The 27963-nt window shown below is 39.5% G+C and overlaps 1 protein-coding gene and 1 long non-coding RNA gene across 2 annotated transcripts; one reads left to right on the top strand and one right to left on the bottom strand.

The window, feature by feature from the left end:
* Positions 1 to 56: 56 nt before the first annotated feature.
* LOC123657049 lies at positions 57 to 23286 on the bottom strand. The gene is made up of 3 exons (XR_006743643.1): positions 23171 to 23286; positions 2603 to 2610; positions 57 to 69 (listed from the first exon to the last, which is right to left on the bottom strand). It is a non-coding gene; the product is annotated as an uncharacterized LOC123657049 (long non-coding RNA).
* On the top strand, positions 1952 to 27948 carry LOC123657047 (WD repeat-containing protein 81). Its single transcript, XM_045592645.1, has 19 exons — positions 1952 to 2158; positions 2235 to 3135; positions 3370 to 3529; positions 4876 to 5035; positions 7720 to 7844; positions 8474 to 8652; positions 9591 to 12083; positions 12217 to 12392; positions 12878 to 13065; positions 15799 to 15874; positions 15976 to 16149; positions 16638 to 16798; positions 17100 to 17351; positions 21334 to 21541; positions 22101 to 22256; positions 22575 to 22715; positions 23007 to 23156; positions 26751 to 26857; positions 27135 to 27948. Exons 1-19 carry the CDS (start codon positions 1952 to 1954, stop codon positions 27364 to 27366), a joined length of 6246 nt encoding a protein of 2081 aa, XP_045448601.1. The 3' UTR covers positions 27367 to 27948.
* The last annotated feature ends 15 nt before the right edge of the window (positions 27949 to 27963 follow it).

Below are 27963 nucleotides of genomic sequence, written 5' to 3' on the forward strand. Positions count from 1 at the left end.
ATTTTACACTGTTACAAAGAAACATTCCTATTTTGATAAAAAAAAAAAAAAAAAAAATATACAAATACACTATATTTTCAACAAATTTTGTCTTTTATTTGTGTAAAGTTTTTGTAAAATTTATGGTTGATGTCTATTTATAAATTTACAGTATTTATTAAGTAAAATTGCTGACGATTATCCATTGCTAAACATGTTATTACCTACTATATGAATATTACGATTACTATTTTGTTAATGACTACGTACAATTAATATTAAAGCTATTTAGTTAAATTTTTGGCACCAGAATTGGCGACTTTTTAGAAAATTCGTCTATCTAGGGGAGAGGATCTGTCTCTATCTCGTTTACTGCTGCGAAAGTGTACCTTTAGCCGCCCTACACTTTGCACTATATGAAAGCTTGTGAATATGTTTGTTTGTAGGGACTAATCTCTGGAATGACGTAAGTCAAAACTGACTAGAATTTCTTTTACTGGGCTGCACCGCTGCTGGCGGGTACTAAAACAGTTGATAAACTTAGAGTAAATACTCTTGGCGCTCCGCGAAGTGGGTATGGGTCTGCAAGTTTCTGAGGTTTTGAGAGACAACAAGAATAGTTCGCTCTATCGGCTACTGTGATACCTAGTATTTTTCGCCATCATAAGGCAATACTGGCTAAAACCCAGCTTTTAGACAGTGAGGGATTTACTCAAAAAAAAAAAAAAAAAATGATTTACAGTTATGATGTAGAGTTTTTAATCGTTCACGGGTCAACCGTCAAATGTAGTCAACATGTCTTTAGTTGTTATGTAGCAGAGCTTTACGTTCACTTTTTACGTTGACATTTAGGTTCACTTCTGTGAGACAGTGAGATTAAAGTCAAAGAGTATATCGACTCCAGCAATTTATACTAAGCTAACTCATAAAAGTGAACTTTACAATAGAGGCTTATAAAAGGGAAAAACGTGATATCTTTTATATTAATTAAGAAACTTATTTGAAATTTGATATCTTTAATAGTTATTATTCATTGCAATTTCACAATTTTTATTATAAAAAAAAATAATTCAAGTTGCATTGAGAAAACCAACCTATCGAAAATTCGAGTTAGCGTAGTATAAATTTATGAGACAATATTTCATTGGAAGACAATTAAGCACAACTTATTCATATTTTATTCGTTTAAGTATTTCAAATAAGTCAGCGAAGCGTGATTTAAATAAATATATCGAGTATATTTAGAATTAGATACATTTTGAACGACATTATCAAGATATATTTACTGCAATAATAGGACTAACATACTCGTAGTTAGACACATCCAAAGAGGATATCTAAAGTTTTACATTTTTATTTTAAACTAGCTGTATCCTGCGCGCGTTGCTACGCTTTTTTATTTTTGAAGTGAAACTTCTTTAGGCGCATGAGGGGTAAAATTGTTACGGATCAACCGCGTCACGGCGTCCGAGTCACGAATTTTTAAACGTCCATAGTCCATTGGTATCCCATACCATACCACGTTAAATACACCTTCTCATCCGATCACCGAAGTTAAGCAACGTCGGTCGCGGTCGCGGCTTTTATTTGATTAATTCAGTAATATTTACTTTAAAATTATGATTAAATTGTTGAAATAATTATTTTTAATCAAAATTATTATCTTCATAAAATAATTATGTTTCTCTGCAAATTCTGAAAGTACTAAAACTTGTTGATGGTTATGTTTGCAAATTAAATAAATATTGATTAAGAATTTAAGACCGATAAAAATGCCCTCCTGTTGTTTTCAGACACCACACTGTTCCATTTAACGATCTTACACAATGTTTGGCAGTGTTGCGCAGTGTGAAGCAGGGTTTATTTTTCATAATTGTATCACTTAATCGATCTGTCAGTTCTTATGTGTCACTTATGTCAAACTTACAATAGTAGCCTGAAGTAAAACAAAACAAAGAATCAGCTACGAGCAATGGATAAGTTATCGAAGGAATTGAATATAAATACTAAAAATATTTTTGCTACTGCTTCACCAACATTATTCGCGGTCGTTGTCCATAATACCTGGTTACAGAAATGGTTAAAAAATGCAGAAGTTGATAACTGTGTTAATAATTTAGATTTTACACTGCAACCAGGTGAAAGTGTTCCTTATCCGTGGAGAAAAATATTTATTAAGGTAAATACAACAATATTCTTTTTTTTGTCTAAATAAATTTTTTTCTGTAATAATTAAACGTAATTATTTGTTATAGATATTAAATAAAAAAGTGTCCAAAGTTTTACCTCTTCCGCGATATAAATTAAATGAAGCAATATCTGAGACACCGTTAACGTTTTCACAATTGCTACAATATGTCTCGCAAACTAATCAACGTAATTTGTGGAAGGAGTCTTATAAGAAATATTGTCAAAATAATGATAGTATCAAGGAAAGTACCATAGTCAATCTCTTAGAACATGATCAGCTGTTGTCAGAGGTATTGATAAGATTATATGGTTGTAATATTATAAGGGTTAGATCTGATGCATCAAGCAAATTTACAGACTTCAAAGAAACACCCAGCAAACATGTCTTGAAATCTTATGAGACTCATGTCAATTTGTTAGCAGCTATGTTTACACTAGAAACTGATAATAATTACTTCATTGTATACAGTGGACATTACGAAAATAACTTATTGGATTGCTTAAATTTTAGTCCAGCTTTAATAGATAAGACATATTCCAGAGGTTTGTTTATTGTGTACCAGTTGCTGAGTGTATCTAAAGCTCTTTGTGACCGAGGATTAAGTTTAGGTACACTTAAACTGCAAGATATTTATATGTCAGAGGATTTATGGATTCAAATTATACCACCAATAGTGAATAACATACATTGCCTTGACCCTGCATTGATTTGTGAGCAGAACAGGAACAGGCAAACTTCAAGTCAAAGTCCCCCACTGAATAGTCAGGGTTCTCAAAAAAGGGGGGAAGAATGGTGTTGGAGAAGTGATGCAGTACAATTAGAAAAATTATGTATGCTTTGGGTGAGAGGCAGGATATCTAATTTGGATTATTTGCTACATTTGAATCTGTTAGCTGGGCGATCAGCCCATGATCCTCAGGCTCATTTTATGGTTCCCTGGGTCACAGATTTCAGCTCTAGATGTGGTATGTGAACAATTTATAAATATTTGTTTTTCTCTCGACTTATATTATTTTACAAAAATATGAACATATAACATGGATTTGTAATTTGTGTTGCTTCATTTAACTTTAATTTTTGGAAGCTTGTTTTGTATAGTGTATATTTTCATGTTAGTAGAAGTATTTGTTTACTAGATGAATTAATTTTGAATGCAATATTATAAATATTTCTTTATTAATATTATTTATTTGTCTAAGGACGTAATTGGCGTGACTTAAGTAAATCTAAGTATCGTTTGAACAAAGGAGACCGTCAGCTTGATATGACGTATGACGTCTTAAGTTGTAACGGACAGATTCCACACCATGTCACGGACGCTTTATCTGATATCACATGTTATGTTTATTTAGCTCGCAGGTAAATGAAACTTTTACTATTTTGTAAAATTTAAGTAACATATAGGCTTCATGTACATTTATTACATTTATATAAAATTGGAAACTACTAAGTATCAGCTAATTTTTTTAAATGTCTGGAAAGGGTTCATCCGTAAAATATGTCATGCTAAATCTAGACCACACTTTCAGCTACACCCTTGCAAATATTATGTCATAACAACTGGGACAATACCCTATTTATATCTTTTTTATTTCGAAAGTATAGATTTATAGAACTAAATATAAATGTAATAAATAAATAGGCTTCCTAAGTACATGTAGAATGACTTTCCATCATCATTGAAAAAGTTTGAAGTACTGCATAGTAAGTTGTAAAAAAAAATTAAAAAAAAAAGTAATGAACTGTAAATGTCACGTTTCGTTCAGCTCCCTCTCCCCTATCGACATACCTCCTTATTTACGAACGTATTTTGTGGACGATCCCTAAAAGTTAATCTATGTCTAAAATATAATTGGTTGCTCACAAACGGAAAAAAGCCGACATCAATTACATCCACAAGAGTGATACGAAGTAGGTAGTATATTCATTACATTTGAGGTAAAAAAGTCAAATATGCATTATTAGGGTTTACGCAAAAAGTACTAGTCAGATCTCGATCAAACTTGAATAAGATCTCGTGACAAAGACGAGCTTTCGAATATAAGAAGAATCATCAATATTGGTACATCCAGTAAAAAGTGATGAGGTAACAACATAATTGTGTTTGGAGGCAAACGAAGAAAAACCGACTTCAATTATATCGACAAGTAATAACAACGTAGGTAGACAAAAAAAGGTCAAGTAAATACGCATTATCAAAGATTACTCCTAAAGTTGTAATCAGATCTCGATGAAATTTAAATGTGACCACATGATAAACATCGGCTTTCGATTAAATTAAAAATCATCAAAATCGGTACACCCAGTAAAAAGTTATGCGGATTTTCGAGAGTTTCCCTCGATTTCTCTGGGATCCTATCATCAGATCCTGGTTTCCTTATCATGGTACCAAACTAGGGATCCTTTCCAACAAAAAAAGAATTATCGAAATCGGTCCATAAACGACGGAGTTATCCCCGAACATACATAAAAAAAAACATATACGGTCAAATTGAGTAACCTCCTCCTTTTTTGAAGTCGGTTAAACAAAAAAATACAGTCAAATTGAGAAGTTCCTCCTTTTTTTAACTCGGTTAAAAAGTCCTCAAAATTTATGTGAATTAATTATTAATGTTACATCTTAGACAGAGCTGCCTTTTCTTTTACGTTTATTAGTATGGATAGGTTTGAAACAGTTTCGGTAAGCAAATGTGTATTTTTTTAAGGACTCCAAAGGATACTCTTTGCAAATATGTGCGTAATAAATGGGTGCCGGCAGAGTACCCCGCTTCGATTCAACGTATGCAGGAGTGGACACCAGATGAATGTATACCAGAGTTTTACACCGATCCTACAGTGTTTAAGAGTATGCACGAGGACTTACCGGTGAGAGGGTAGTTTTATAATAATTCCTGTCGTACTCAAATTTTCTATCTGTGTGTGTGCACGTGTCTTTGTGTTTATTACATACAGCCGTATCAAAATGTTGGCTTTGTTTGATGGTTTTTCAATATTTTTTTAATACTAATATTAATTAACTAACGGTATGTAACAATAGAAAAATACTAAAAAAAAGAACGGAATTAAATATCTTGAAAATGCGGTTTTTATTAGATTAAAAACTCTTTGTTGTCGAAATTGTAAGCTATGAGAAGTAATGTAAATATTGATACAGATAGATAAAATACTTTACAGTTGTCGTTTTCAATAACTGGAAAGCTAAACATTCATAATTAGCTAATAACATGGTATGTATGGCTGCTTAACTAACGTAAACAGTAAGTAATTAAACCTTACCAAAAAATAGTTTTTAAATTCTAATAAACCTCCCTAAAAAAATGTAATTATACCAATGCTTATCAAAGCTTATCCTAAAATTTTCGCTAATTGTTATTTTATGCGTAATTAAGTCAATTTCGAATAAAGAATGCAAGGTTAGTTTTTGTTAACTTCGTAAACTCATCTAGAGTTGATTATACTTAATCTTAACAATATTTTTTTATTAAAATTTTAATGTAATTAACATCGTGCCAAATATTTACGCTTGTGCTCTGATAATTAATATTGCACGCTAGTCTGCGTACGTCTTTTTTTATAGTACCTGTCGTCTTTATAATAAACTAACTTCCACACACTTCGTTCTGTCAAAAGTTAATAGTATTTTTTTTTTTTTTAATTTTAGTTTTTAGTATTAAAACCTTCTGTGGGCCTCAAGAAACATACAAAAAAATAAATTAGCCGAATTGGTCGAGCCATTCTCGATGCGCTTAGCAACATTCATTTTTATTTATATAGATTACTACAAATTTAATACCAATAATATTATAAATAAAATTGTTTGTCTGTGATTTCAAAATGATAGTGTTTTTGATTTGCATATAGTTGTGTACACAATACTAAAACACCAACAAACGATTTTAAAATTTTTGTCTGTCTAAATTAACGCGGACGAAACCTCGGGGCACAGCTATTTTATAATATAAAGCCTAAAACAGTTATTTTTCTTTTGCAACAATATTTCAAAATTTGTTTCACATTATTTACTATGCAAATATATAATAATAAGACAATTTAAGGTTATGCTTTTACGATAAACGGACCTTAACTTTTTTTCTAATTTAAAAAAAATCACCCAAAAAAATGTACAAAAATATCTAAATTACGTTTGTAAGTGCAATGTTTATTTATTTATTGTGGTTAGTTTAAAACAAGTTTACTATAGTTATCGTATTAACGCAAACAAGGCTGATAGCATGTGTCTGATGTGTTTGTCATGTGATAGCCCCTATCTTATTGCTACGGTTTCATTTACTATACATGTAATATCTTTTAAATTATACGCAATATATTGTCTTACTTTAGGTACATTTAACTAAAATCGATAAAACAATTAGAATTTTAATCTGTTTCAACTAGACGTAACTCGGAATAGTAATTTTTTTATATTAATAAAAATCAGTCGCTAAATGTGTTACTAAGACCTTAATGCATCAAATATAGTTTTTTTCTTTTTAATTTTTTTTTTAGCCTTTTAAAACTTTCTTACAAATGAAAATTTAAGAAAATTGGAAAATTTCAAACGTAACGTTTATTTGAACTTCACGCTTATGACATGATTATAATGTAGGCCACAGGCTAGTTATTTATATTATTGTTGTACTAATTACTGACTGCAACATATTTCTTTCGCGGGGTAATTTTAATGATATTATGTTATAATTGTGCTGTGTGACTACGGCCACGCCATTTTTGGCGCGAACTTGTTAAGGGCTATGTCCAGCAGTGGACTGCAATAGCCTGAAATGATGATGATAATGATGAGTAATGATCACTGTTAGTTATATGTGATAACAACCGGGGCTGATAGCGTGCTCTCTTTTGGAGGCCTACGTCTAGCAGTGGACTGCAATAGGCTGAAGTGATAATTATGTTATTGTATAGAAACTGTATATTTTCGTGGAAGAAAGTAGTCTTATGCTAATTCAAGAAATAATTAAGTAAAGTTGTGCCAAATCTCATCGAGGTTCGTTCAACTATTCTGGCGCGATTGTGTAATAAACATCTATCTAAACTTTGGCATTTATATCTACCAACAAAAAAAAACTTGGGAGTCTATAAAGTTTAATGCCTAACTTTTTGATAGGATTTATAAATAATAGTTTTTAGGGTTCTGTAGGCAAACTCTGTCAACGGAACCGAATCATTGACTCCTTCCGTGTGTTGTTCCGCTTATTGCAACGCTGTATATTTGAAACCGTTGTATGTACATACTTGATGTTTTGTAGATTATGGATTGAAAAGACAAAAATTAAAACAAAATAAAATTAATTTATAGGCACGTTTACACAAAACGCATGTAATAAATACTGTTAAGCGGATTTAGCGCAGTTAAATAAAATATTACTTTCGAATAAGTTAAATTTCAGATTCGTACTTTGCTCATTTTTTATATTTTTTCGTAATGTTTTAGTTATTAATATATTTTGGTTATAAAAAAGTAACATTTAAGGAAAAAAAAATCATACAAATAATGCAGTAAAGTAATAATGTATTGGTATTCGTATTTTTAGGATTTAGGGATTCCGTCCTGGGCAACGTGTGTCGAAGATTTCATAACAAAACACCGAGAAGCTTTGGAAAGTACGCACGTGTCTGAAAACCTCCACCATTGGATTGATATTACATTTGGTTATAAGTAAGTATATAAAAAAAAAACATAATGGAATACAGAACCTCCTTTTTTTGAAGTCGGCTTATACTGCCTCACGCTCAACGGGAATTCCCGCTTGGTATAGATATTTGTATTTGTACGAATATTTCTTTCCGGTTAAACTGTCGGTCTTAGTTATTATAACATCTACCTGATAGCAATCGTTACACATAGTAGGGAATATATCCGCCAATCTGTATTGGAGCAGCGTGGTGGATTAAGCTCCGATCCTTCTCCTACATGGGGAAAAAGGCCTAGCAGTGGGATGTGACATGCTAAATCGTGACTCAACGAACCCCGTATCGGAAACACCAAGAATGCACAAGGGTTCTGATGGTTTTGGCAGAAAGGTCATGGACGTTGTATAGTGACTTAATACACTATTTGCAAAAGATGAACTTTTGTCTATAAAAATAAATTAATAATTTATAAAATCATTTGACATCCCATAAAATAACTGACAACCTTAATTAACAAGCTATAAAATCGATTGAAAATTTATAAACTTAGGTGAAAATCTATAAAATCTATTGACAATCTATAAAATCTATTGATAATCTACAAACGTAAACGAATCAATAAAATTAATTGACAATCCAACATTTATCGCCCAGACTCTCGGGGTCGGCGGCAGTAAAAGCGAAGAACGTTTGCCTCTCGCTGGTCGACGGTAACACGCGGACGCGACGCGGCGCGACGGTACAGTTGTTGACGGCGCCGCACCCGCCGAGACGTATGCGGGCTCCTCCGCCGGCGCCGCCCCGCCTGCGGTGGACGGCTCCGAGAGATGCCAGTAAGTATTTATATGTAATGAACGAAATAACTAGCTGGCTAGTTTGGCGTGAATTTCACCAAAGTTTATTTATTTATTTATTTAATATTTGAAAAACCAACAGCAAAAAAAAACGAGTGTTTTCTATACCACACGACTGAAAACTTTCTATCTTCGCAAACTTATATCTCCCTCTCAACTTTCGTTCGCTTCGCCCGATCACATTTTTCGTAGCGCTCTCGTCACGTATTCACCAGCTTACTCCCCAAGTCAAGCGTGCGTAAAGAAGTTTTACTTCAATAGCAATACATAGCAGAAGTGTTAAACAGTTAGCCAGTAATAGAGCTTCACGTATAAAAACTAGAATATATAAATAACACATGTCGCACAAACAGACTATGATTCCGCATGGAGATGTTACATAACCTTTTTGTGAACAACGAATTCAATATACACTCAAATAAAATATTATAACAAGTAACAATAGAAATTCAAAGATTATCAAGCCAGGACAAAATTATTTTAATTTAATTATTGTATTAAAACAAATATTATAAAAAGAAACACTAGTTTAGTAATTGCCTCGCCATTGCTACATATAAATTGAAGTTGTCACAGTTTTGGTAAATGCGAAAAAAATTGTGATTGTGAATGGCAATCAAAAGTAGTTTGATGGCAATATGTGTACACCAAGCATTACGACCTTATTGCACGTTTACAGTAAATAACTCCGGTAAATAATACAAACCGAGTATATTCTACAGTATGTATGTAAATACAGTGTCCTTTTTGGCCACCTTCTTTACGGTGATAGTATTGAAGGATTTCAATGGTAAATTGTTACGAGCATTTGTTTCTGTCAGTATTCTAATTAGAGATTAAGATTCATACGATCTAATTAATTAAGTAATCTAAGATGAGTTACTTGTTTCTAAACGTCGAATATTTTTTGATTGTAGGAAAATCCGTCCGAGAGAGCTCCGATGAAATATCAGACGATGAAGAGGAATCAAGTAGTCTACCACAACACATCTCACGTTTGGCCGTCCCCGCCCAAAGATACCGGCGTCACAAGAGCAGTACTAGAGCACGCTCGTTATGCAAAGGGCAAGAAGATGACGCTTCTAGTAGTGAGAGTAGGGCCTCTTCTCATTCTAGACATTACAGAGTACAAAAATCTGAACTCGGTAAAGGTGTCATATACCTTCCTAAGGAATTTAATCCCGCTGCCTCGATACAAGCCTTGGAAGCATTGGATTACTTTCGTACTAAATGTTTCTTTAGCAAAGCAGAAGATAAAGAGAAGCAGAAAGACAGTGTAACAATAAACTTGTATCCAGTGCAGCAAGAAACGAAAGAAAACGAACATCAATCTAAGGAAGGAATGGAAGAGACAGCCTTCACAAACCACATGTTCCTAGCGTCTTATGATCAAGGGTATTTAAAGAAGTTTAATCAGGATAATTTAGAAAATGTATTAAAAGAAAGGAAAAATAGAATGTTCAATAGTCGATACACGACGGACGCGGCCGTCTACAAGCATTTTATAACAGAGAGTCGACGGCAAGACATGTCAGTTATTGGGTGCCTTATTGTTGAAATATTTTTACATACCTATATGCGTCCCTTAAGATTATCAAACGAAAACTTCCAAGAAAGGTACAAATGTTGCCGTACCATATTTAAATATAATTTTAATTCAATGCCAAAGTGTGTGAGTTATATAGCATCTATACTTTTGGACGTCCAACCTCCAAGCTTGAGTTTTAAGAGCGAACTACCGTTTACGAGAGAAGAACCTAGTAGAAAAATAATAGTTACCGATAAAGGTTTACCACCACCAACATCATCTCAATTACTACAGCCTTTAATAATGCAGCATTTAATACCATTTCCACAAAGCTTTAATATTTTATACAACTTATTGAGTACGTTGCATGAATACGATCTTACAAGTCATGAACTTCATATACTTTACACATATGAATGCGATGGGACCAAGTGTGTGCTATATCAGAACATTGACAAAACTAAACTATACTTCACACAGAAAATAGCAGAAGGAAAAATACAAGCCTGCATTACTCATTTAGGAATTCTTTTGAATCAAGTTACCAGCGAGAATCAATTCAATATTCTTGATATATTTCTGCAGCATTATATAAAAATGCTCGAAAATAAAGAGACATCGGTACTTGCTGCTTGGCATTTGTTCGACGTGATAAGCAAGGCGTTGGGTCCATCGGAAACAAAAATTAAACTCTTGAGACACATATTAAATCTTTATGAAGATGACGATTATGTATACGACAAGTCAGACCAACATAAACTGACTAATGTAGATGCGATCACAAGTGCAGGCTTAGCGAGTAAACAGAAATATGTCAAACTGTACCACCATATATTTCTTCTCCAACTGATGGTCAGATTGGGGTTGCAATGTTTTTTGGATAATTTTACACAGCATTTAGTTGAGGCTGTAGGTGGGTACAAGGATGTGGGTAATGAAAGTAAATCTCCTGGCCACCTTTGTCACAAACGAGCAACGCTAAGCAAGAAACCGCGATATTCTGACGATAATCTCAAGAATGCTTTAACGAATACATCGGACATCTTCTCCCCCGATACCTCTTATGGTTCTGAACATGTTGTCACGCCGAACATAGAAAAAAGTATTTCGGAAGTAAATGACGTGTTAAAGGAGAAAGACCAGGACAGCAGAAGTGAGAGTGAGTTATTCCACTTCGAAAATGACAAAGAAAGAAATCCAAGTCGAAACAGTAGAAGTAAATCTCCTACGGGTTCTATAGATTCCAATAACAAAGATTCGAACTTGGTGCAGACACCTTCATCAACGTCAGAATATTTTTCAACGGGAAGTTCAAGATTCTTCACCAATTTATCATCACCAAATTCAAAAGAAACCAGTGCAACATTTCTTAAAGATGAGAATCAAGAAACAGCAGCTGATTCAAATAGATTGCTCACTTCACCAACAATGGAAATACCTAAGCCAATGTTTACTAGCTATTTACATTTTGCGGAAGATGAAAATAAATCAGACAGCTTGGAATCTACAAATGGATCACAAATACGGCTTATAAAGAGGTTGGAATTATCAAAGAATGTAACAAATAAAATAGTCAATACACCATTAGTAAACGAAGAAGACAGCGAATACAATGAAAAGGACAATAATGAATATAAAATATCAGATATGAGTTCTGAGAGTCTGATTTGGCTGTCACACAGGCTAGGTCCAGTGCTAACTTGCAGGTATATTACTAGAAATTTGCTAAAGATGCTAACCTTATGTTACATTGGTAAAGAAAACTTAGCGCGTTGGGAATGTGATGAAAAGGATGAACTAGATGAGATATCTATAGTGAACAGTAAGGTTGTCGGTGATAAGATCGCGATGAAGGTCATCAAATGCCTCACTTCTATTGTCGGTAAGCTATATTTGAATATTTTTTAAAGTTTTTTTTTTTAAGATATAAGGTGACACAATTGTATTTCGATCAATTTTAATTGATTTCTTGCGTCTCTATAAAAAGATATCGTACTTATTTTTTTTTTTTTCAGCCATGTATGGGGAGCATCTCATAATATTTCAGTATCTCCCACACATGGGGGAGTTGATCGCTTCTTGTCGGCGTCGTTTGTCCGCGCCGTTGGAAGGCGGAGTCGTGGCCTGTTTGCAGCTTATAAAGTATCTCTTACCCTTCATTTCTGATGTTAAGGTTATGGAGCAATTGCAAGTAAGTCATGATTTCATATTTATATGATATGTTTGTGTTTTCTTCATTTTTAAAATATTAGACTGTTTGAAACATTCATCAACACTTTTCTCATCCTTAACTCGTTCCTAATTTTTCATTACGTTAATAACGCATTTGGTTAAACCAATTTCAGTTTTACCGCTCAAATACAAATTGAAGTAAAATATATGGTATTTATTTTTAAATTTTTGTTTTTTTTTTTAATTTGTAATTTTGAATTTTTTTGATTTTACTTTTACTTTATTTAATTTTATTTTTACTTATTGATTTTTTAATTTAATTTTGTTTTGTTTTTTAATCTAAATGTTGTTTTGTTGTACTAACCCAATATGGACTTAAAACCTAGTGTGAAATAAAGTATTAAAATGTTATTAAAATATTATTAAAATATTATTAAACAAATATTAAGCTCAAACAAATATGAAACTGAAGTCACAGTGAGCTCAAGCACAGGTCGTGTGCAGGACACGTTCCTGAAGTCGATCCTGCAGCCGGCGCTGCGGCTGTCGTCCACGGCGCGCTGCGCGTACCCGAGCGGCGCGGGCGCGCGCGCCGCGCTGGCCCGCAAGCTGCTGGCCGCGCTGCACGCGCTGGCGCTGCGCGTGGGGCCCGAGATGACCCGCGCGCACCTCTGCGTGCCCGCGCTGCAGAGGTGCGTCGCTCCCTCTACTGCTTCTTTAAACACATATGTCGCTGCTGGCCGCGCTGCACGCGCTGGCGCTGCGCGTGGGGCCCGAGATGACCCGCGCGCACCTCTGCGTGCCCGCGCTGCAGAGGTGCGTCGCTCCCTCTACTGCTTCTTTAAACACATATGTCGCTGCTGGCCGCGCTGCACGCGCTGGCGCTGCGCGTGGGGCCCGAGATGACCCGCGCGCACCTCTGCGTGCCCGCGCTGCAGAGGTGCGTCGCTCCCTCTACTGCTTCTTTAAACACATATGTCGCTGCTGGCCGCGCTGCACGCGCTGGCGCTGCGCGTGGGGCCCGAGATGACCCGCGCGCACCTCTGCGTGCCCGCGCTGCAGAGGTGCGTCGCTCCCTCTACTGCTTCTTTAAACACATATGTCGCTGCTGGCCGCGCTGCACGCGCTGGCGCTGCGCGTGGGGCCCGAGATGACCCGCGCGCACCTCTGCGTGCCCGCGCTGCAGAGGTGCGTCGCTCCCTCTACTGCTTCTTTAAACACATATGTCGCTGCTGGCCGCGCTGCACGCGCTGGCGCTGCGCGTGGGGCCCGAGATGACCCGCGCGCACCTCTGCGTGCCCGCGCTGCAGAGGTGCGTCGCTCCCTCTACTGCTTCTTTAAACACATATGTCGCTGCTGGCCGCGCTGCACGCGCTGGCGCTGCGCGTGGGGCCCGAGATGACCCGCGCGCACCTCTGCGTGCCCGCGCTGCAGAGGTGCGTCGCTCCCTCTACTGCTTCTTTAAACACATATGTCGCTGCTGGCCGCGCTGCACGCGCTGGCGCTGCGCGTGGGGCCCGAGATGACCCGCGCGCACCTCTGCGTGCCCGCGCTGCAGAGGTGCGTCGCTCCCTCTACTGCTTCTTTAAACACATATGTCGCTGCTGGCCGCGCTGCACGCGCTGGCGCTGCGCGTGGGGCCCGAGATGACCCGCGCGCACCTCTGCGTGCCCGCGCTGCAGAGGTGCGTCGCTCCCTCTACTGCTTCTTTAAACACATATGTCGCTGCTGGCCGCGCTGCACGCGCTGGCGCTGCGCGTGGGGCCCGAGATGACCCGCGCGCACCTCTGCGTGCCCGCGCTGCAGAGGTGCGTCGCTCCCTCTACTGCTTCTTTAAACACATATGTCGCTGCTGGCCGCGCTGCACGCGCTGGCGCTGCGCGTGGGGCCCGAGATGACCCGCGCGCACCTCTGCGTGCCCGCGCTGCAGAGGTGCGTCGCTCCCTCTACTGCTTCTTTAAACACATATGTCGCTGCTGGCCGCGCTGCACGCGCTGGCGCTGCGCGTGGGGCCCGAGATGACCCGCGCGCACCTCTGCGTGCCCGCGCTGCAGAGGTGCGTCGCTCCCTCTACTGCTTCTTTAAACACATATGTCGCTGCTGGCCGCGCTGCACGCGCTGGCGCTGCGCGTGGGGCCCGAGATGACCCGCGCGCACCTCTGCGTGCCCGCGCTGCAGAGGTGCGTCGCTCCCTCTACTGCTTCTTTAAACACATATGTCGCTGCTGGCCGCGCTGCACGCGCTGGCGCTGCGCGTGGGGCCCGAGATGACCCGCGCGCACCTCTGCGTGCCCGCGCTGCAGAGGTGCGTCGCTCCCTCTACTGCTTGTTTTTTTTTTTAACACATATGTCGTGTGTTCTTATATTAAACAACTGAGTTCCTAGTGCGAATTTTGTTTAATCCGTCTCGCAATAACGGGCGTAAATTTTAACTTCATTTTGTATGGGAAATTCGGGATTTCAACCTAGTTCTCGCGTTTTCCGCTAGATGATTCTGTATCGTTTGTATCGTATACTATTCTTTATCGTCTAGGCTGCACTGTTTAAATTCCCATATAAAATAATCTTCACGTGTAACGCGTTTCTGTCATGTTTCTGTAAATAAAACTCGCACTAGGCACTCTGAATGCTTGTTTTTTTTTTTATTTATTTTTTAGTTCATAAATAAAAACAACACATACTTAACAATAATTAAATATACACAGAAATAATCCCTAATAATATAATTTAATATTATAAATGTGAATGTAAGTATAATTGTTACTAGTGAGGTATTAGAAGTAATATAGGATACTTTTACTAAATAATAATAATAATAATAATAATTCAATGCGAGCGAAGCCGTAGGCAAAAGCTAGTATATATATAAAAATATAAATACACAAATTACACCCAGACAATGCGGGAATCGAACCAGCAACTCGCGGAAAAGAAAGCAGGCCCCCTACAAACTGTGGCAACAAGCTAATCAAGTCAATCACTGTTGATTGATTGATTCAGCCTGTGACATCTCACTGCTGGGCAGAGGCTTTTTCTTCACTTACGAGAAGCTGCAACACTGCTACAAAGCACAGTATGAAATACCCTGATGAAAATCTGGAGCAGCCCGATGGGGAAGGACCTCAACCTTTTGGAAGTCTGCTATATAATTATGCTCTCAAATTACTTGACTTACTTTGAGTCAAATAGCGTTGTATTCTTGTGGTGAATGAGGTAGCCAGATCTCCTGAGGGATAGGATTGGCGACAGATATGCTGATGTTGATGTTCCTTGTATTGCAGGAGTTTATAGGCCTAAAAAACCTCTTTAACCAATTCCTCCATTAAACATACAGAGAGTAGAGGTATGATAGAACTTTGAGTACTCTCGTGTCATATAATATCCTTATATATTTATTATATTGTCTAAAAATTATTTTTGTTTTAGGTTCTTCTTAGCTTTTGACAAGGCAACGGGCAAAACTGATAATTGGCCAAAACAAGAAGAAAATAATATCGAAAAGGTAATACATTACGATACATATTAAAAAAAATAAAAAATAAATATTGCTATTGAAATTGCTAAACTAAAAATCTTAAAAAAATTTAATCTGTATTTTTATAGTCCTCCGAGCAGGAGTCAGCTGATCCAAAAACAGAAGGTTTTCTAGAGATATGTCGTGATGGCAGTACAGCGGAGTGGGCTATCAAGGATGGGCGGGTGGTCCGATCTGACTTACCGGAACTAGCTTGTACTCCTCCTTCGCAGGGCGATCGACATGACATCACAACCCTATCCGTGAGTTGCTTTCACGTAAAATTGATATAGATAAGTTAGTGCATAATTTATAAATCAAGTTGTTATTTTAATAGGCTGTGATTGTATGTGCGTATAAAATTCAAATAAGTTAACGAATCGATTCAACAATATTAGTAGTTATTCTCAAATCATTATGTATAAATCTTGAAATTCTGAATATATTGTAAACATAGATCTGGATAGATCCGGATCTGGCCCGATTGGGGAAGTACTCACCATTACATAAGGTCACAGTCAAATAATACTTACTGCTTTTAAGGATTGTTATGTTCCTGTGGTGAGTAAGATATCTAGAGCTTCTGGGTATAGACACAGGTAGAGTCAGCTGTGGGAAAATAATGTTGCAGGCCTCCATAGCCTACGGTTACTACTTGCTGGCGGTCCGTACGCTTATTTGCCACTTAGAAATGATGAAAAAAAAAAAAACATGAATTGGTTGAGAACGCAAGTTATTGTTTGTTTTCTAGGCACAAGAAGAATTACTAATGGTATTCGATGAAGAATTAGCATATTATTCGTACACTAAGTTTGCCAAGCTGATCGGTACGGACGCCCTGGAGAAGTGCATAAAGAACAATGAGACTATAAGGAACTTATGTGCGAAGTATAGACAGGCGAATCTTATAAGGTATTTATTTTTAAAGTATAATATTCCTATGAAAATTTTCAGAACGAGCTTGAACATTACCCGATGTTAAGTGGTCTCATTAAATGTGTAGGGTAATATGAATTGGGAAAGGGTGGGGTGTCGACTTACAGGTCTCTCATATACTTTACAAATTATAGCTACCGTAAATATTACACGCGAAATTTTGAAATGTTCTGGCACGTATTATCCAACTCTGTCAATTGCCTACAGCTTTTTGTCTAAGGATGTTTTTTCACTTTCTTGACGGTAAATACATATTACCTACCCATATAATTCACAGTTCACCCCAAAACGTGACACGTCAAGACAAACGCTTCCAGTCTTCACTCAGCGACGAGCCCCTGAGCCGGAAGACGATAGACATACCCAAGCCTGAGCTGACGGTCGAGCACATCTCCAGCTCGAACAGCTTTGGCTCCAACGTGACGCTGGTGGGGAACAGGATCGACGTTAGCGATACTTGCGAGACTGCGGCACAAGTGGATGGGTTTGATGTCGTCGCGTACAAAATGGACGCCGTCAAGAGTGAGAGGTATTCATTTGCTTTTGTTCACGATTCAGTCTGTAACATTCCACCGCAGGGCGTATCCACCACACTGCTCCACTGTATGTTGGCGAGTAATATATCTCTACTATGAGTAACGATCGTTATCAGGTGTAATGATAATAATCGGGATCGACAGCGACAGCTTAACGTGTTCTCCAAGGCACGATGGGGAGACCTACAAGGACAGACATCCAAACAGGAAAGAAATATTTGTCAAATACAAATATCCATCCTGAGCGGGAATCTCATCTGCAAACGGTCGGCGTTTATTGCGAGCGAGTTCAGTTCAGTTTGAGCGATCTTCGAGGCGACTTCAAAAGTGAAAACTAGTGATCAAGAGTGGTACCAGCCAAACCTACGACCTTGGCTACGACTTAGGACATCGTTAGTGCTTAGTGTTTGAACCTAGTGCTTTGTGTTGGACCTAGTCCTAGTGAATAAAGTCTCCTAAAGAGTCAGCAGGTCTTTCTCTCCAAATCCTTCGAACCCTAACACGTAACAACTGGTGTTGGAAATGAGATTTGGAGATGCCATTGACTCCGAGAGAAGACTTCAAGGACTTCAAGGGCGTCAGGACAAGGGCACAACGAGCTGCAGAGGCCACACCAACTGGGAACCAAGCTCCGCCCACCGTGGACCAAGCCCCGCCCACTGACCCGCCTACCATGTCCCGCCCACTGAGCGCGCCCCCAGGCCCCGCCCACTCGGACTCAGACCCCCACCCACTCGGACTCAAGCCCCGCCCACTCGGGCTCAGGCCCCGCCCACTCAGACTCAGGCTCCGCCTACTTTGACTCAAGCCCCGCCCACTGTATCCCACCTTACCACGCCCACCAGCGACACCGTAGCTTCTACAGACTCTCAAGTGGCTCTTCGATTAGGAAGTTTAATTAAATTAATGGAGCTACAATGGGCTGAAATTCGTGCTTTGCAAGAATCACAAGAGCAACAAAAGGCTGAAATTCGTGGTGGTTTGCAAGAATCACAAGAGCAACAAAAGGCTGAAATTTGTAGTGCTTTGCAAGAATCACAAGAGCAACAAAAGGCTGAAATTCGTGGTGCTTTGCAAGAATTACAAGAGCAACAAAAAGAGCTCCAAGAAAAAACGCTTTGGGCCATAAAAGATGTTAGTGACGCGGTGACTAAGCTTCGAAAAGATGTCGACGTAGTGAAAGAACGAGTTACCGGGTTAGGATTGGATCTTGAAAATGTTAAAACCGGCCTCACTGAACTACAGAAGAGAGTAGTACGCCTTGAAACCATGGGAATTGCGATGTATAGTGGAACTACCGGAGTGGCGCAAGGACCAAGAGTGAAAGTGCCTCCATACGACGGCACTACTTCGTGGAACGCTTATCGTCGACAATTCCAGACTGTTGCTACTGCCAACGGATGGACGGAAAAACAATGCCTGACCGCTCTCACTGTTGCGCTCAGAGGGCAAGTTTTGTCGGTTCTGGAAGCACATACAGGAAATGGGTTCCAAGACTTGATGGAGGCACTTGAATCCCGATACGGGGATCGACATCTGGAGCACGTGTTCAATGCCCAACTGCATGACAGAGTTCAACGCCCAGGAGAAGGATTACAACAATGGGCGTTGGAAATCGAAAAACTCGTCAGGAAGTCATACTCAGGAGCCGACACCAAGATGGTAAACACGAATATTGTTCAAGCATTTGTCGACGGAATCAAAGACCTGGAGGTCAGAGCTGCAGTGAGGCTTCGTCACCATACCTCGATAAAGGAAGCATTGGCGCATGCTTTGGAGGTCGAGGCTGTTTGCCATGACATACGGCAGACCCATAAGATCCGCGAGGTCTCTGAGGAAGTCAAGGAGTTTAAGGCTCCTACGAAGAAAAGTTCTGGAGTTATGTGCTACAAGTGCGGCGAGAGGGGCCATCTTCAGCTCAACTGTCCGCAGAAGAAGACCCAGATAGCAAGAATGAAAAGGATCGAGGAACAAATAGAGGAGCTGAAGAAGCAAGGGGCCTCGCCTCCTGCCCGGGATCAGGAGTATGACTTCAAGACGAAACACCGCACCGGAAAGATGCATGGGAATGCCGACGCACTCTCACGAAGGCAGTGTTCGGAAGACTACAAACATTGTGTTAAGCAAGAATCTAATGAAGTAACATTAAAACTAACAAGGACAAGTCCTTTGGGTCTCTGGGAGAATAATGCTATGAGGGAAGCTCAAGAAAGAGATGACGACCTTCGGCACATCATCACATGGAAGAAACGGGGTAACGTAAAACCAGTCTGGAGTGAGGTTGAACCCACTGGCGCTGTTACTAAGGCGTACTGGGCTCAATGGGACAGTCTGATATTTCAAAACGGAATACTCTATCGGAAATGGGAGAAGACTAACGGCAGAGAGTTCCACCTTCAGATAATTGTCCCAAGACCGAGAGTACCAGATGTTCTCCGTGAAATACATGATGGCGTATCAGGAGGAGGCATATCAGGAGGATCTAGGTATCAAGAGGACGTTAACAAAAGTGAAAGAACGATTCTACTGGTTGCATTGTGGAGATGATGTACAGGATTGGTGCCGCAAATGTACTACTTGCGCTGCTGTAAAAGGACCACAGACCAAGAGCCGTGGGAATCTGCGGTTGTATAACGTCGGTGCACCGTGGGAACGAATTGCAGTTGACGTAGCGGGGCCATTTCCTGTAACGGAATCGGGAAACAAGTATTTTATGGTCGTAATGGACTACTTCACCAAATGGCCTGAAGTGTTCGCCATACTAAACCAAGAAGCTACAACAGTCGCTTCTAAGTTAGTCGAAGAAGTGATATGTCGCTTTGGTGTGCCTCTAGAAATCCATTCTGATCAGGCAGGAACTTCGAATCGCAAGTATTCCAGGAAGGGTACAGAATTTTGGGCATGCATAAGACGAGGACCACTGTGTACCATCCACAGTCTGATGGAATGGTTGAGAGATTTAACCAGACCCTTGAGAGGCATTTGACGAAATTGGTAGACGACAAACAAAAGGATTGGGACAAATATATACCACTCTTCCTTCTGTCGTACCGAACCGCCGAGCATGAGAGTATAAAAGCTACCCCGGCGTATGTCAATTACGGTAGAGAATTACGAATACCAGTAGACCTATTGACTGGAGGGTCACCGGAGGGACCAAATACCGTACAAGACTATGTCAGCGATTTAAGGGAAAAATTGCACTATATACACGCCTTGGTTCGGGAAAATGGGTTACAGTCAAGCGAGAACATGAAAACCAGATACGACCGGAAATCGAACACGAGCGGCTTCAAGGAAGGGTCACTGGTGTGGCTGCATAACACAACCCGCCGGAAAGGGAAATCTCCAAAGTTGCAGACCAAGTGGGACGGTCCATACAAAGTGGTTACCCGACTGAATGATGTGACTTACAGGATTCAAAAGCAACCAAGAGGGACATTCAAAGTGGTACACATAGACCGTTTGGCGCGTTACCATGGCAGTAACAACGATGCTCGGGCGAGCATCTCTACGAGGGGAGTAGTGTTACGAACACACAAAGAAACTAGCGCCATCTAGCGGCAACTATTGAAACCACACAAAGACAGACCGCATGAACTCTCTACTCAATACTAGATGGCGTTAGAGGAACTACTGTGGAACTATATAGAAGTATAGTCTCGAAAACCGGGTACATGCGCGAACTTTCCAGAATGATCTGGGCCTCGTGTCGGCCGATATAAATAGCGGAAGGTAGGCGAGCGAGTTCAGTTCAGTTTGAGCGATCTTCGAGGCGACTTCAAAAGTGAAAACTAGTGATCAAGAGTGGTACCAGCCAAACCTACGACTTAGGACATCGTTAGTGCTTAGTGTTTGAACCTAGTGCTTTGTGTTGGACCTAGTCCTAGTGAATAAAGTCTCCTAAAGAGTCAGCAGGTCTTTCTCTCCAAATCCTTCGAACCGTAACACGTAACAATATTGTCCATATTTCAGACATCTCCGTGGTGATTGGCTCATATACTGGGAACACGAAATCGGCCGCGCTGACAAAGACACGCGGTTTAATCTGAAGCAAATCAAGTTACAAACTTTCGTTGGACACTCGCATTCGGTCAAGTCGATACATTGTTTAGATAATGAAAATAGTTTCATGAGCGGCTCGAAGGACAAAACTGTTAAACTCTGGTCTTTAAGGAATCAGGTAAGTTTTCTGTCTACTCACTTACATACACTAAGATATGATAAAAGAGAAGATTTTTGAAATAAAACTTCTTTACGCACGCTTGACTTAGGGAGTTAGCTGGTGAAAGCGTCAGGGCGTAGCGTTACGAAAATTGTGGTCGGGCGAGGCGAACGGAAGTTGAGAGGGAGATATACGTTAGTGAAGATAGAAAGAGAGAGAGAGAGAGAGTAACGTTACTTACGTTAGTTAAGTTTTACTTCAGTCGTGTGATCTAAACCACGATGGTTTTTTTTTCAATTTTTTTTTATTGTTATAAATTTACAGAAAGTAGTAAATTATGTCAAACTTAGTAATGACTTAGACATGCGCCCTGTTACTTATCCACTGTACTGTACTGTTTACTCTCTTTTAATTTAACTGTAATGATTCTATTGTAACAGATTTTGTAAATTGAAATTAAAACTAGATATCCAAGTAATTTCGTTTGTCCTTGAGTTACAGAATAATAAAAATAGTATAAGTGAGCCTATGTAAGTTTAAATGAAAGTGATTTCAAGGTGTGAGTGAATATTCACAGGGCGATGGTAATGCTGTAACACAGTGCAATTGGACATACACTGGTCATAAGAAAGGCGTACTGTCACTGACATTTTTGGAGTCTCTTCGTCTCGCCGTTTCTACGGATTCGGTCGTCCATATATGGGATCCGTTTATGGAGAGCGTCGTGTCACAGGTATAAATGACAATTATATAGAAAATTTGTTTTGTTTTTGATTAGTAATAAATAAATGAATATCTCAACATATACACATGGTCGTCTGTTCTTAAAAATAGCATCTTTATGCTTATGTGTGTATTATAGGTGTCAAACGACTGATATAGCTGCACATTTTTTCTATTTAATATTTCGTGTACCTATCATATATTGTATTTTTTAGTTTATTTCTATTTTTACAAAATTTTGATATGGCAACATTTGACATGAATATAATGGATAATTAAATCCATGCGTCTTGAGTGTACAATTTTTAATACGATGTGTTGGGGGTAGCTGGAGGGCCCCCGCTGGGGCGCAGCGGTGAGCATCGTGCGCGCGCTGCCGGGCCCCTCGCGCGCCCTGCTGGCCGCCACCACTGACGCCGCCCTGCGAGTGGTGGACGCGCGCGCGCCCTCGCACCCTCACGACCTCAAGGTACGCACTGTATATGTATATACGCACGGGCGTTTGGATATTTGACCTTGTGGGTCTTCCTACCGAGTCTCGGAGAGCACGCTATCGGCCCCGGTTGTTGTCATATATACTTAATAGTGTTCGTTACTCATAGTAGGCACACAATACATTCGCAATCCGCAATGGAGCAGTTGGTTGATTAATCTCCGATCCTTCTTCTACATTGTGAAAGAGACCGATGCCCAGCGGTGGCCGGTGTGATGTTACACGCTGAATCGTTTCACAATTTGACTAAGAGTGTGGGTGTGTCAGGTGGCGAGCGGGGGCACGTCGTTCATCCGCTGCATGTGCGTGAGCCCGAGCGGCGCGTGGGTGTGCGCGGGGCTGGCCAGCGGAGCGCTCGCCCTGCTGGACGTGCGCACTGGCGCCACCAGGGCCACGTGGCGCGCTCACGATGGGGAGGTAAGACATACGACATATCGCACCTTCGGTGGAACAAGGGCGTATCTTACAAAAAATCGTAAAATGAGTTAAATATGCAGAAATGCCCAAAAAACACTCTAGTATCTAATGGGACAAAGACTCCCATTAGATTCACTTTAAAAGTCGCTACACGGCAATAGTGTCTTTGTCATTTTGGATCGATTTGGTGGGCGTTTTGGCGCGACATCGTCTCATTGGTCAGTTGCGCCGTTGCCCCCGCGTGCAATGTTTTTATCTTGGAGCGCCAAAGCCGCGAAGGTAAATATGCCTTTTGATATTTGATATTCCTGGAGAGACAAAGTCATATTTAGTACACTTATGCCTTTTTCGTGAGCAAATGCTTGGAAAGACAAAGCCATTGCAACATTTGTGACTTTGTGCTTCCAACATTTTTATTATTTTATAGTGTTATGAACAAATGTGGTGTTGTTATTCCAATACATGTTTTATAAAATAGGCATAAAAACAATTCATACTTTCTCATACCGAATTCCTTACTAACTCTGAGTAGTTGATTACACTGTGACAAATATATATATATTTTTTTAAGTTTAAAATGGTGTTGCTGCTTAAACTCTGAAGCTTTATTCTAAGTTATACAGTTAAATTTTCAGGGAAAAATGGGATCCCGAAGTCGAAAAGTTTTGATGATGTTAAATGATGACAAAGACATTCAGAATATCGAAGAAATGCATGTGCCTCAAATTGATAGCATCCAAGCCACCTTCATTGAAGACCACCAGAATAAAAAAATCATCATCATCATCATCATACCAGCTCATGGACGCCCACTGCTGAGCATAAGCCTCCCCTAATGCTTTCAACGACGATCGGTCCTGCGTTGGTTCTTTTTTTTGGCAGCGGGTCTTGAAGAACTTAGACCCCACCGCACGGGCAATTTCCACCAGCCCGTCGTTGAGCTCGTCCACATTCACGCAGTCGGCCAGGCGACAGGCCAAAGCGATTTTGGAGTTCGAGTTGAAAGCTCTCGGGGTTTTGAATCTGAGCAGGCGCAGGTCGGAGCGCAGATCCTATCAGCCGACCCCTCTCAAACTTGATATTGATATTCAATGTGCATCGGACAAGTCGGTGATCACTTCCTGTTTTCACAGCGTTGATCACTGAGACATCACTAAATATGTGCTTGTTCGTCGACATGATAAAGTCTATCTCGTTCCTGACGGTGCCGTCGGGACTCCACCAGGTCATTTGCGCCGTTCCGGCTTCCTGAAGAAGGAGTTCATTATAAAGAGTCCCTCCTTCTCCATAAAGTCAGTCAGTAGCCAGTCCCGGGAGTTCCGTTGGTCGTATCCAAATTGCTCCACTCACAACTCATCACCGCATCGTCTGCTTAGCTTCGCATTAAAGTCCCCCATCACAGCAGTGTAGTGGCATGTAGAGCTATGTATGGCTGTAGAGATTTCCTTATACATAGCTTCCACTTCGTCATATGAGTGTGTCCAGGTCGGTGCGTAAACCTGTATGACCTTTAGCGAATACCGCTTGGATATTCTGAGTATAAGGTACGCCACCCTGCTCGACACTCTCCTGACGACGTCGATGTTGTTGACGAGAGCCTTGCGGACGAGGAACCTGACACCACCCTGGGACTGTTGGTCGCCCTCCCGATAGTACAGCAGGTTGCCAGACTTGAGACATCGAGTCCTCTCCCTCTCTTCGGACTTCAGATAAGCCTATAATATCCCAGCTCAACCTGCTGAGAGCTTCTTTCAACTCAATGAGCTTCGCGTCGGTCCGCAGCGTCCTAGCGTTATATGTTGCCAGGGCCAAGTGTCGTCGTTGGGTGTGGTGGCCTGGCTTCTGCCGGAGATTATAGCCTCCTGCCCCGCCGTTATCGTGGCCTCCACCGTAGCCAGGACTAGCGGGGCCGCCGGGGACTGGGGGACAATTTTTTGTCGTGTCTGCCATTTAGGGAGATTTGGCGTAATCGCCACGCTTGCTAGGCTGTGCTTAGAAGGCACTGCTGCCCACCCTCTAGTCGTTTTTCCTCTATCGCCTCTTACGATACCCACGGGATGAGATGGGGTGAAATTACAGATACTTCTTTAAGGGATAGATCTCGTGCTACGTGATTCATTTGTTTTCTATGAAAGCATCGTTGCTATTATTATTTTAGTTTCTTAGATACGTTTCCTTTTTATCGTTTTTTTTTTTGTTAAATATTTACTGTAAAATGCCAAAGTGGTCTGTACAACAATAAAACTATGAAGATTGTTTGTAGTTTTATGTTTGTTAGTTTTGATTTGTTCAAGTGGAGTTAGTAAGTGAGTTTGATTTGTAAGAGTAAAGTAAAAAACAGACTGATTACTATGGACAAAGATTTTATAACGTTAATATTGACGCTAATTTTAAAGGCAAATTCCAAAGAGTTTCAATAGAATTTTTTAAGATTTTTCAACAGAAGTTCCTAAAAAAGATGTTTATTTATAAAATAAAACATTTTTTGCAACAAATAAACTAGTTTCTATTTTTCAAAATCTTTAAAACACGAACGATAAATATGGTCATAATTACAAAACGATTTAAATGTTGGTGGAACAAAGGCATAAATGTACACCTTATTTTGAAAAAAATATTAATAGCAATTAACAAAAAATATTTGACACTTGCAAACTACATGGCCATATTCACAAATAAATAGGTCGTATTTCATGCAAAGAACAAACACTTTGAAGCAGTACAAAGACGAATAATACGACTCGGAATGTAAAAAAAAACTTTAAAATGGCTCTCCTGTAAAATTACAAAAAGTGGAGTTGAGCCCTTGTTCCACCGAAGGTGCGATATGTATATGACAAGATTTACACAACACGTGTGACGTAAGCGACGTGTGCTACAAATACGATGTGTGCGAAATACACGACACATGATGTATAAGACTTACACAACACATACGACGTATAAACACTTCAAATTCAACGGCCCCGGTAGGATTTTTTTACCGTGTGGTCTGGAAACACCCAATAACATGCACAAACGCCCAGACGATGACAGACATCTATATGGTCAATATAAATGTTTGTCGTGAGTCGGGATTGAACCCGCGATCTCCAGCGCAACGGCCAGTGCTGTGACCGCTGCGCCAACGGGTCGTCAATTGGAAATATCGGACTTATACGAAACATACGAGAATATGACGTAGACTACACATACGATTTAGGGGTCGTCCATAAAATATGACAAAGGGAAGAGGACTAGGAAAATGTGACGTTCGCACTTTATTATTATTTTTTCTTTTTTTAATAACTACGCAGTTGTTTAAAACTGTAAAATTCCTCGTAACGTAACTCGTAACTCGTCGAAAGTGCGAGTACGTCACCGGCCTTTAGGTTGAATATGTGTCCTGGAAAACCTCTGGAGGACTTAGGCGAAAAAAAAATTCCAAGAAGCCCAATTTTTTTGGATGCGAATCACGTATCCAATTGGTTGATATCTAGCCCTGAGAAGAATGGTAGAAATGAGACGATGTTTCCATATAAAGAGATCTTCAAAACAATCATTATACAGACGTTAAAAAGTAGTGTTTATGGTTTACCTAATTTTTGTATACAGGTGTTAAGATTGGCAGCAGTAGACGATCACAGGATTTTGAGTTCCGGTCTGGATCAAGTTACAGCATTGTGGCGAGCTGATGACGGCGAACTAATAGCACATCTTAAGTAAGAATTTATTGATGCATGTTATATACGTTTTGGGATATTTTAGACAAAATAAAAGCATTAATAAGTCAAACTTCAAAATATGGTGATTTTTAGGTAAATTTTTAAATTGCTTATTTCATCATTACTTTATACCAAATAATGATTTTACTATATTTTTATTAAGGCTTCAACAAAATAAAGTTTACTTTGATATCATATTTATAACAACCAAATCTATTTATTAAAAAGAAGACAAAAAAGTAATTTTCAAAACTATAATTATCTCTCAAAACAGAGGCAGCACGGAACCAGTACATTGTCTATCTGTCTACTACAACGAGTTGATATCGGGAACAACGAACAACCGAATTGGAGTTCACACATCTTTGGACCAGGAGGCGTCTTTCTCAAGTACCAAGCTCAGGTCAGACACTTTCAAGGGCGTCCTCACTTGTATGTCCGTGTTACCTTTGAACAGGTTACTTTTACTTGGCAGTGATAATGGTAATATTAGTTTGCTTTGTTGATCTATAATTATATTGTAGAAGGTTCTAGAAATTTCTAGAAAATTCTAGAAATGTTAGGAAAACGCTCAGAGGTTTCCACAAAAAGTTATTTTTTTTTTTTGTAAAAAGTATTATTTGAAAATTCATCTTTAAAGAGGCTGCTATTTTGATGGTAATGATAACATTAGTGAGCTTTGTTCCTAATTGCAGCATATAACAAAATTCTAAACTCAAAAAACCTTATAAAAAATATATATATGACCTTATATATTCTTTGCCTTATATTCCTGAAGATCTTTAAGCAGACTGCTGTTTTTTAGCAATAATAATGCTAACATCAGTCTGTCTTGCTGAACACCATATGTACGAAGTACAAGGTATTTATTAAAACTTCGATATGAAAAAAAATGTGTAAAAATCTATAAAAGGGATTTGGTTAAAGATTTTGGTTGTTTTTTGTTTGTGAGGAGTCAGGAGGTAAATTTAAAATAAATATTAAAATGTACGCTATTTTAGTCTCATGCATTAGACAGAATGTAGTGAAGGCACAAGCTAGTGGAGTCACATAAGAAAAATTACAATATTGATCTCACGAATTTAGTTAGAAAAAAAAAAATG

This window comes from Melitaea cinxia, chromosome 10 (genome assembly GCF_905220565.1).
Source record: "Melitaea cinxia chromosome 10, ilMelCinx1.1, whole genome shotgun sequence".
In the NCBI taxonomy this organism is placed as follows: Eukaryota; Metazoa; Arthropoda; class Insecta; order Lepidoptera; family Nymphalidae; genus Melitaea; species Melitaea cinxia.